The sequence below is a fragment of the Centroberyx gerrardi genome, chromosome 4 (genome assembly GCF_048128805.1).
Source record: "Centroberyx gerrardi isolate f3 chromosome 4, fCenGer3.hap1.cur.20231027, whole genome shotgun sequence".
Classification (NCBI taxonomy): domain Eukaryota; kingdom Metazoa; phylum Chordata; class Actinopteri; order Beryciformes; family Berycidae; genus Centroberyx; species Centroberyx gerrardi.
Genome location: NC_136000.1, coordinates 12,568,821 through 12,580,381, shown reverse-complemented (window position 1 = coordinate 12,580,381; position 11,561 = coordinate 12,568,821). Strand labels below are relative to the sequence as shown.

At 43.7% G+C, this 11,561-nt stretch overlaps 1 protein-coding gene across 2 annotated transcripts; it reads left to right on the top strand.

Moving 5' to 3' along the window:
• The first annotated feature begins 381 nt into the window (after positions 1-381).
• LOC139909484 (tyrosine-protein kinase CSK-like) lies at positions 382-11,477 on the top strand. Of its 2 annotated transcripts, none has more exons than XM_078282882.1 (13): positions 382-858; positions 5,956-6,059; positions 6,193-6,306; positions 6,511-6,623; positions 7,264-7,483; positions 8,002-8,095; positions 8,239-8,304; positions 8,722-8,821; positions 8,908-8,998; positions 9,087-9,160; positions 9,311-9,506; positions 9,630-9,716; positions 10,237-11,477. In XM_078282882.1, the coding sequence occupies exons 2-13, from the start codon at positions 6,045-6,047 to the stop codon at positions 10,432-10,434; spliced, it is 1,368 nt and encodes a 455-aa protein (XP_078139008.1). In that variant the 5' UTR covers positions 382-858; positions 5,956-6,044; the 3' UTR covers positions 10,435-11,477. The 2 variants fall into 2 exon arrangements, with proteins under 2 accessions (XP_078139008.1, XP_071752691.1); XM_071896590.2 differs by having other exon boundaries at positions 382-860; positions 5,964-6,059.
• The last annotated feature ends 84 nt before the right edge of the window (positions 11,478-11,561 follow it).

Below are 11,561 nucleotides of genomic sequence, written 5' to 3'. Positions count from 1 at the left end.
AGATCTGCAGTGGATGTTTAGACCATGCGTGATCATTGCAGTTCAGCGAAATAGCATTAAAGTAGCCTATGGCCAATTTTGTATTGACAGTCTGACAATACAACTGTTTCCTTACAGGTTGAAGTTCACTATCGTAGTTCCTGTTCAAAACACTGTACAATCCTCTTTGCCATGTCTGCAAATCGAAACAATAAAAGTTTTCTCCACCATCTCTGGAGTTTTGTCAACATATCCGAAAACTTTTGACAGGAATTCCTCTTCCTTGATCAAATTCCTTCACTTGACTGAAATAGATACAGTGGTATTTTTCACTTCACCAGTTTATCATTAACGCGCATGTGCAATGCAAAATCAAGGTGGGGCAAAACTTGCATGTTTCTAATGGGGAAAAGGAGTGGGGCTGCCTGTTGTAGTCTCAAAATAGTCTAAAGCGCATTTCTGAAGGCAACTTTACGCACCACTGAAGTTTTTAGTCAAGTAATCTCCTCGACCTGCTCCGCTTTTCCTTTTGGACAGAGAGACCGACAAGCCTACGATGCTGGATAGCTGAAACATACGGGACGAAATTATTACATTGCTTTCTGAATGATGATGACAACAGACACACCGAGATCAATGTTCGCTGTTTTTTATTGACGGTTTACGGTTGACGGGACTGGTGAAGCTGCACGTCACCGGAGACAGACTTCACTTCCTCACACAGGACTTGTTTACGTGTTCGCACCTTGAAATCAAATGATCGGGTTTTGATTTCGTGAATGGGATTCTGCCTGCTGTGCTCAGATGAAAACGGACGTCGGACAGTAGCTGAATCACCTGTTTTAGTTGTTTAAATCACTCGGTCGTCCGCATCCACAGGTAAGACCTTTAGCTGGAACTGGAGCCTGGTGTCCATGTAAACAAGGCAGAGGGAAGCGGTAGGAAACTAAAACACGACCTCAGTAAACTTCTGCACTTTGGGCTACTTATTAAAGTGCGACCTGGCAGGTCTGAAGAAAATCTGTTCCGCTTATTTAGAAAGTCTGCTGGGGGGTTTTGGAGGCTGTATGCAGTGTGAGAGACACATAACTTAAGTATCAAGTCAATAAAAGGCACTGAGGTTCAATAAAAAAATGTGGGTTCATGATCTGTCAGACACCCCCCACCCCTCACTTCCTCTGGCTCCTGGGGTGCAGCAGCTGTATCAGACCCAGGCACACACAGCAGATGATGCCTCATCCTGCAGAATTAAGGGACATGGGTAGGTAGAGACCATGCTTCTGAACATGCTCTCCAGCCCGTGACCTGTGATGGTTGTTTGAAGTCTTTACTGGGACGGTTAAGTTGGCAGCAGATAAAGAACTGAGTGATTTCCAGATGGGTGTTAAATGGATTGTGCTTCCTCTCAGTTTGGTGTCCCTTATCTCAATTTAGTCTGTCATTCTCAGAAAACAATTAATCAAAATCTTGGAAAACCCACCACTGTACTGAGAGAGAGTGCCAAAGAGTAAACAAAAAATCCACTGAAAGCAGTGTTTGTGGGAGAGAGGAACTGGGGACTTGTTGGGTCAGTTTTTGGGGTGATGTCCCTCCGGCCGAGGCAGGAATTCCCTCAAAGGTCAGTAACTTTCTGAGAGAGACTGAAGCCAGCCTGGTGGGGCCACAGGGCCTTTTCACAGAGGGTTCTTCTTTTCTATTGGCTGAAAACTGTAAAAAGGAAAGAGCTGCTGAAAATCAGGAGGAGTTCATGAAACCACACCAAAGCATAACTGTACCCTGTAATGTGTCATGCATGGCTGCATCAGCAGAGCAGCATTGCACTGCACCGTGCGCACAGCATCAGAGCAAGGTAAACCTTCGCACACACTGTCCATTATGAGTGAGATAATTATATCCACCGCTCTGGGATGTCAGCTTGTCTTGTATTGGGCTTTTGTATAGGCTAGGTCTATTTTGGATATCTATACTTGGTAAAGTCATCAACGCTGGCTTAGGTCTCGTAGGGCCCTCGGTGTCAAGACCTTCATTGTGTGGTTTTACTGTGGTTAGCAATAAAATACAAAGTTCACTAAAATGTCTGGCTGTCTGCAAGCCCATGCCAATTTAAGAGGGATTTTCCCTTAACTTAACAACCATTGATTTTCTCTTCTTGTTACTTCGGAAAGGACCTTATTTGGCAATGTTAATTTGAAGTGTTTAGCTATGAACCTGGACTTATATTGGACAATATAAAAACAGACAGCATGTTTTGTTAGATGCATATCTACTCATTTGCATTATTGCCCATATTACAGAGCCTCACAGCCCAAACTGCTGGTCAATAAAGTGGTACGATAGTGCCTCATATAGCCTAATACTGGGCACATGCTTCCTCTTGGAGATATACAGACGGTCGTTTCAGTGAGTGGTGTTGCTGCACCAGAGTCCAGCTGCTGTCTCCCTGAGGCGGAGCTGGTTTCCTCCTCTGAAGAACATCTGCAGGCTCTCAGGCCCAGCTGGACGAGCTTTTGGCATTCTCTCTCTCTCTCTCTCTCTCACACTCACACTCACACACACACACACACACACATTCAGTTTGTGGTACCTACCAGATGAAAGCTCAGTGGATATGGACAGAAATCATTGTTTTCTCCCTCTCTCTATCTTGCTGCCACCCTGCTGCTGTAATAGTGATGATAACAGGGCAACGGCATCAAAGCAGCATCCTGAGGCCAGAGAGTGGGGATGAGAGGCGGGCGACTCTGGCCCCCTGCAGCGCATGGAGGAGGGATGCAGGGGCACACAGCTCCTAATTACACAGACACGGTGCTTATGGGGTTGTGTTTGTGCATGGCCATCTATGCCCCCCCCTCTCCCAAAATCCCCTCACCCACCCTCAGGCCCACAATAGCCAGCATATTGGCCTACCCTACAGTTACAGCTAATACTATCTAATTGAGGATTTGGCTGTGGAACTAAGGAACAAAACGGATAACATTTGAGAAACTGGTAGTTGATGTTGTTTATGAGTGATACGGTGGTTGCTTTGAGAATCTGGCCACAGGACTTCCAGCCCACCTCACTGAGATCACTATCTCACAGCCGCTTTGCAGCAGCTCACACCAACAGCATTTTTACCACAGGTTTTCTCTGCAGACTGACGAGGGAGTGGCAGATTTTAACAAGGCTGAAGGAGGTATTTCTACATGCCTGTCTTGTCTTGCTCCGTCCAATCAGGCTACTACTGATATGTACAGTTTAGGCTAGACTGACTTGCACAAGACAGAGTTAGGTGTTGATCAACTGGTTTGCTTTGAACAATAGGATAGCAATGGCTGTCAAGAGTATGCAGTGGTAGGCTGTAATTATCATATTTGATATGTTAGTATCATATAGTACCTCTATTTACTGATTAGTGATAAAATGTGAAGAATAAGTTCTTGTTGTTAATTGCAGGGCATGTCATGGCTCCATTCAGGTCTGAACAGTCATTGAGTTTGCTGGCTTCCTGTTGCGTCAATAGCTTTGGGCTGATGTCAGGCAAAGCTTGTCTTAAAGCTGACAGCATATCTCATTTTGAGGTCCTGATTCACCACTTGCAGTCACTGTGTTACACAATTGTGAAGTATTTGTAAAGTTATTTCTTATCTATGTTTAAAGTGGAACGGAATTGTTCATTTATTTCAAGACACTAGCAGAGCAGCAGAAAGCACTTGATGTGACTGTGGTGTAAACAAGCACGGAAGTCGTGTTAAACTGCAACCGGTTTGGCGCTAAATTGACTCACTCAGGATTAGAATCCAGGATCTCTGGTGTGGCACATCTGTGCTTTCCAACTGAGATAAACTCAAAGTGATGCGGCAGTCAGGCTGATAGAGTCTTTATAGCGGTGTCCCGCAATGGCACACATGCAGTAAAGTTTTTTGACGTTTTTGGGGCCGACCGACTAACCGTCAATGACTTATACTAGCTGCTGGTCGCAGCTAAAAATTAACAGGGATTCAGATCTCCAAACCTGCAGAATTTAAGCATCAGTGACCTGAAAGCAGTGCTGCTCACTGGACAGACTGATGATGATGGACTTCTGAATGAGACAGGGGTCAGTAGAAACCCAGAGGTCAGTAGAAACCAGACCGACTCACAAAGACAGCCTTGTCTGCTTCCTGAAAAGAGCAAGCTGTGGTTCCGTGCAGAGCCCTCTGGAAATGGCAAAAGCCCTTATCTGTTATGTGACACCATGACAGGCTGAGTTCTGTCCCATTCAATCAGCCGCTGGTGGCCTGCCACTGGGATGCTTTCACTGTCCCAAAAGAGAGGAATTAAAAAGTGCTCTTGTGCCAGCCTTGGCCCAGTTGATCCATTCCTCACTTGGTGAGATCACTCACTCCCTCAACAAGGACTTTGCCCAAACATATCCTCTTGCTATCAAATTCATGTATAGCTTTGTTATCATCAAAGCATCAGTTGATTTGCTGCTTCATGTTATAACTCATACTAATGTGGATCAAATTTCAGCTGGGAGATTTCTCACCTCCACAAGATGTGTTTTGTTTTTATTGTGATTTCCTTATGCAGAGTGTGTTAAATGTCAAGTAGCACCTTAGGAAAGAGCGGAGCAAATTCCATAGATGAGCAGAGGCAAAGGGGGAGTGTCACTGCTGGGTTGATGGGCGTGGGAATTATGTCCAGTTACTGTTGTTCCTCCATACAGGGAGACAGCTGCAGCGCTCCATAGGGGAAGACATCCACCACATCGTCATCATACTGAGTGCTGACAGTGATCTCCGGGACAGTAGAGTTTTTGTTTTTTTTGGTGTCTGTGAGGAGGTAGCTTACATTTGAATCATGTGTGACATCTAAACCTCATACAAGAAAATATGCTGTTATAACGTGAAAATATGCTGTTATAATGGTGGAGGAAGCATGTGATTTTAAGGGGAAGTGGTCAGAGAGCGATATCTGCAGAGTGTCCCTTGTCTCTCTCGTGTTCCTAAAGCCCCCCACACTAATATTGGATTATTCCAAATCTGGACTGTCGTACAGGAAGTGCACTGCATCGTAATGGACTCTATGACATGGTAAGAGGAAGTGACCTCATGTTGTGTGTCAGACTATCAGAGCCAAGATGATCCCTGAGCTTTGACCGCTGGCTTCCACTCACCTCTCCATGGGAACTGACACACGGAGAGAGAGAGGAAGCGGGTGGCGGGTGGGAGGTGGGGGGGGGGGAGATGACTTAATCCATAGGCCATCCACTATGACGCTTCTGCTTTCATTTGTTGTGTATCATGGAAACGCTGTCAGGGGGTGACTCAGGCTTAAGGTTACTGCAGCTGGCTACTGTACTGACTTAAAGAAATGTTGGGCTGGATGAATCCCTTGGGCCTGGTCAGGTCTCACCGCAAGTTTGCATTCCAGCGTTGAAGAGAGCTATCTTGATTCCTGCAGGCCCAGTCATTGGGGCCTTGCTAGAGAACCAGTGTGTCCATTTTTGGTCAAAATGGATGGGCTTTCCATATGGAATACAAAGTGCTCTAGTCGATCGAGGTTTTTCTCTGATTCATCGCCACAAAAACCTTATCCGGGAATATTATCCCAAGTTATATGGGACACACCAAAGCGTATTACGGAGTCTCAAATTTGTATTACTGCTCCAAAAGAGCCCACCCGTACGCTGAGACCTAGACTCGATGTACACACTGTTGCCCTACGTCATGGAAACGTTCTCCCGCAGTTGTGAAAGTGTGGTAGAAAAGAAGACCTCTTAGTTCTGCTTTCTGTATCAGAGGGTTATTTTTACTGACTCTCTGGCCTGACGCTGCTCAAGCCCATTCTGATAATAGCTGACTTGTTTGCTATGAATACACATGGGCCCTACCCACTCTTTTTATGACAGTGGAACCACAAATTCGGTCTCCTGTGTATTCCTCTGCGGTTAAAAGAATAGCTCTGTAATGGAGCCCCCTACTGAGTAAGTGTTTTTTTTTCTCTTTGCAGGTGTGTGTGTGTGTGTGTGTTCCCCAGCTCTAATGATAGCAGCTAGTGTATGTGACCTGTGAGAGGATCGTACTGCCTCCACCTTCAACATGACAGAGGTCCAGGTAAGAGAGACCCATAGTGGACAATCAGTTGTACACATTAAGACACAGATACACAACACAATATTTTACATGTCCAACTAATAGTTTGTCAAATATCCGTTCACCAATGAGTGGTCTGCCTGTTTTCCCCTAGACACCATGGCCACAGGGCACAGAGTGTGTGGCCAGGTACAACTTCAAGGGCACCACAGAACAGGACCTGCCCTTCAGCAAAGGAGATGTATTGACTATTATCATTGTCACAAAGGTAATGTGTCTCTCTGAAAACGCAGATGCTAAATTCTTGTCCTGTGATTTTAGAGAGATAGAATTTTGCATTGCAATATGTGAATTTGATGTTGACATGTATTGTCTGCAGATAAAAAAATAAAAAAAAAGATTTTATAGTTATGTCACCAAGTCCATGTTAATGTTTATTCCGTTTTGGCTTTGGTGCCATTTTCGGTTTCAGGATCCAAATTGGTACAAAGCTAAAAACACTGCCGGTCGTGAGGGAACCATTCCAGCCAACTATGTGCAGAAAAGGGAAGGTGTGAAATCTGGAGGCAAGCTGAGTCTAATGCCGTGAGTACACAGATTAGTCCTGGCCTTGTGCTGCATGAATCAATAAGTTACCAAGGCATGGAAGTTCTTCTGCACCAAGGCCTGTTTGTATATTTTCACTTTCAAAGCCTATATATAAGCTTATATATCTGCTAGGTCCACACCTCACAGGCTGCCACCCTGCCAGCTTTCTGCGCTGTCTCCTAATGTGGCTAAAACAGTTTGAGTTTGCCCTCTGCCTATGGCTGTGTGGTTGCTGAAGGCAGATGGCCTATTTGTCGTGGCAGTGACGCTGTTGTTATGTGAATGTAGACCACAGTTGGGCCGGGCTGGGTTGTAATTGCAGTGCACTTGTGTCTGTTTCCAGCTCAGCTGTGTGCGAACTCTGCACTGCTTCCTGTTGTTTCGTCTCTATCTCAGACTGAAGAAATGTCAAAAGTCTCCCCGTTTGTCTGGTTTCTGTGTGTGTGTGTGTGTGTGTGTGTGTGTATGTGAATGTATAGTATGTGTGTGCCTGTTTATCTGTTTATACACTTGAGTATTTATTTTGAAGAATGTCACACTATATACCAACAGTTATAATTCACAGTGATATGATTAGTGTTGGTGTGTTCTTTGGGTGTATTGATGCCATGCTGGCCCTCTTCCCCTCCACTCCCAGATGGTTCCATGGGAAGATAACACGGGACCAGGCGGAGCGGCTGCTGTACCCCCCTGAGACGGGCCTGTTCTTGGTGCGAGAGAGCACCAACTACCCCGGCGACTACACCCTGTGTGTGAGCTGCGATGGCAAGGTGGAGCACTACCGCATCATCTACAACAACGGCAAGCTCACTATTGATGACGAGGAGTTCTTTGACAACCTCATGCAGCTGGTGGAGGTAAGGGGTAAAAATGGGTTTGCTTAAATAAAGCTGCTACTGTTGTTTGTTCTGTTGCTATATTCAGCGTTCGTCTAGTGAATGCATGCTTTATTTTCCTGCTTCAGAGTCCTCGAGCCTCTGTGCTACCTCATACCCACATACAGTTCCTGGAACAAATAATGAACAGGAAGTGTCAAAGAGGAAGAGTGAGCAGTGCGCTGAGGTTAGAGGTTCTAACCTCAGAAAGAAACTAGGCCTTTACTCTCAAAATGGCTCATTTTCCTGTGTGAATTGCTTCTTCTGAAAAGTATACTCATCTAACCATTCTACAATAGATAGATGATCTTTGAATATGACTTGCTCGTGAGAAAACCTTATCAAAGTCACACATACTGGCTTTTACTCATTTGACCATACAGCCCTCTATTGGTCACTGTTAAGTACTGCTTTGTTGTTTCTAAACTGTCGGTGTTTCCACTCTGAATTTTAATCTTCATTATTTTTTAATCTTCCTCTTCCCTCCTATTTGTACCAAGCACTACACCAAAGATGCGGATGGACTGTGCACCAAATTAATCAAGCCAAAGCTGGAGGAGGGGACAGTGGCTGCTCAGGATGAGTTCTCCAGAAGTAAGGCTCAGTTTCAATCCTTTACGATTCATACAAGGAAGTCATTGTAGCCTGTTTATTGATCGATTGGTTGATGAACATGGACGAGCCTGTTAAGTCTGAAAGGCCAGTTGCATATCTTCTCCTCTGTGTCTGGCCCACAGGTGGCTGGGCGCTGAACAGAAAGGACCTCACGCTCCTCCAGGCTATAGGAAAAGGAGAGTTTGGAGGTAAGTAGCCTTGGGTTCACATGTATAACTTTGTGTGAATGGAGTTTGTGCAGAGGTTTTCGTCCTTACAATGGCAAAGCTCTTGGGAATGGACATCGTAGATTCAGCGAAATGCTCGGCTGACTAAAATGCATTTCAATACCAGTTCAATACATGTTAAAATATCAAACATACCCATTCCCTCATGTCCTGTATGGCGTAAATATAGGTTCAAATTCTTTCTTGTATCAACAAAGAAGTTTGAACAATTGTAAACAATTAACATGACCTGCTGTGTTTGTCACATACTGTTCACATACTGAGCATTTAACTTGCTATGCCTGCTAAGTCAGCATGTCAAGTTGGTTGGTTCAGGTCAGAGATGTGGATTCACTGATAGTTCATATAAAGAACATTTATTATTTGTGATTCTTCCAGATGTCATGGTGGGAGACTACAGAGGGACTAAAGTAGCTGTCAAGTGCATAAAACATGATGCTACAGCTCAGGCCTTTATTGCGGAGGCTTCAGTCATGACGTAAGAAAAAATAAATATTTTGTCATATTGTTTCTTGGCAAAACATGTGAATAAACCCTAAACTGTGTACCCTTCTCCTTCTGCAGGCAGCTACGGCACAATAACCTGGTGCAACTGCTGGGAGTGATTTTAGAGGAGAAGGGAAGTCTGTTTATAGTTGCTGAGTATATGGCCAAGGTAGGTGGCAGACTATTGGACTGTCAGATCATTTGTGTCTGATCATTTGCATCTACACTGTTAAGATCCTCTCATTTGTTTGTTTCAGGGCAGTTTGGTTGACTACTTGCGCTCCAGAGGCCGGACAGTTATTGGCTTGGATTCTCTCCTTAATTTCTCACTGTGCGTATGCCTGCATATCATTTACATGAAGACTGCCCATGTTTTCTTAGTATCATTAGGAAATTTACAATGGACATATTTGAGCCCATAATTGTGTGTCAGTTTGAAGGGAAATATTCTTCAGGTCTTGACCTTTCTCTCCCTGCACAGAGATGTCTGTGAGGCCATGGAGTACCTGGAGGCCAATAACTTTGTCCACCGAGACTTGGCGGCCCGGAACGTTCTCGTGTCTGAAGACAACATCGCCAAGGTCAGTGACTTCGGTCTGACCAAGGAGGCCTCCTCCACTCAGGACACTGCTAAGCTGCCAGTGAAGTGGACCTCACCAGAGGCCCTCAGAGAAAAGGTACACTTTTGTTTACAATGACACCCCTGTTCAGTAGTGTGCTTTGCCAAGTATAGCCACCATTGCATGAAAGAAATAACTGTATATAAACTCTTACGTGTATCTTTCCCTCTTGATCAATAGAAATTTTCCACCAAATCAGATGTGTGGAGCTTTGGTATTTTGCTGTGGGAGATTTACTCCTTTGGCCGAGTGCCTTACCCAAGGATTGTAAGTATCTTATCACCTTGGCAAGTTGCATAAATATGAATGAGGGATTAGCTGGATAGCATTGCGCTAGCAGAGAGATGAATTCACCAGCAGTCCATTTGCAATCTTGAAAGCTCTTTCCTATAGCAATAATGTTTGAGAGGGTATTGTTTACTGTGTTTATGGGTACAATGGTATTGCGATTAGGTACGAGACACAGCAGCAGAGTACTATTAGCAGCACCGAAGTACACATAAATTCAGTTAAGAGTGGCCTGAGTGGTATTATGGCTTTAATATAACAGATACCCAATGCATGTGTGTATCTGTGAGGATAACATAAGAAAGATTGTAAACTGGCTTGCTGGTTACCACAATTAGTAAAGAAATGTTTTATTAAAAAAACAGCTATAACAAAAACATGCTTTAATAGTTACTAGCATGGGTAGAAATTGCAGTGTATGATATCACACTAGTTATTCTAAATTTTTCTCATTATATTTTCTGTCGTCTCTCTGTTCTGTACTCTTTCCATTCCGTAGCCGCTGAAAGATGTCGTGCCTCGTGTGGAGAAGGGATACATGATGGAATGTCCCGATGGCTGTCCTGAGGTGGTGTATAACATCATGAAACAGTGCTGGGACCTGGATCCCGTTGCTCGACCGAGCTTTAATATGCTGAGCGAGACGATACAACATATCAGCCAAGGAGCGCTACTAGTGAAGGGAAAAAGACAATGAGAGAGGTCACTGAAATGAAACGGCTTGCCTCTCCCTTCAGTGTGCCCATCTGGACCACAGCGTGGGACAAGAAATGGGTGTCAAGGACTGCGATCCCCCCCCCCCCCCCCCCCCCCCCGCCATTAATTTGCAAAGTTCACAATAAATTCTGTTCATTTGTTTTCACACATCAATTTCCCATCTGTTAAGATTGTGTCAAAATTTGACATATCAACGTTCAAAATGACGTGTCGTCTCTCACCTCAGGTTGTGCTAACTCTAGTAACTCTTGATATTAGTAGTACTAGTAGGGCACCGTTCCATATCTCTCTGTACTCCGTTATCATGTCATGTGGTAAGAGTGAATGAATAACTGCCATATCGGTGAGTTCTTCCTCAGACCACAGTTTTGACCCAGATCCACAGTGCCTTGACCTTTTTTTTTATATCTTATGTTCTTATGTCACATTTTGTACTTCTGTCGTGTTGATATCCTTGGTCAATGGCATCATTTCATCTTATAAGCTTCTGGAAAATAACATAATTTGACTAAGTTGACTGAATCCACGGTATCTATGTAAAGAGGAATGATTGACATACCAGGTATTTCAAAAGTAGGTATACGTTTTTATACACATTATTATTACTCGCTGTATTATTAAATATTTTTCCTGTTTGCAGGTACATCTATTATTTATGGACTATTGAATTATTTTTTTAATGGCTAAGTTAAAATGACTAAAAGTATAGAGCTTTGTTTGTCATCATTATTATTGTTAAAGATGGTATACCTACTTTTGAAACATGTAAGTTGAAAAGGGAAGAATTAATGGGGGCCAAATGTCATCTTTACTATTGATTTATTAATGAAAGTATTCAGTTCAATCATGTATACAACATTCCATTTACTTAATTTCCCCTCTGAGATGAATAAACTTCATTTTATCTTGGCCATCTTTGGATTGGCCAAACTGTCAGGATTTTGTATGTAATGAGAACAGAGGATGTTTACTCATTTTACTCCGCTGCCATTTTCTCCAATAAATCATTCAATTTGAAAAGGATTTTGGAACAAGACTTTGTATTTCTTTCCCATACCCTTTTTGTGGCTTTGTGTTTCCCCAGCCAGATATTTAGTGCAGTAACTT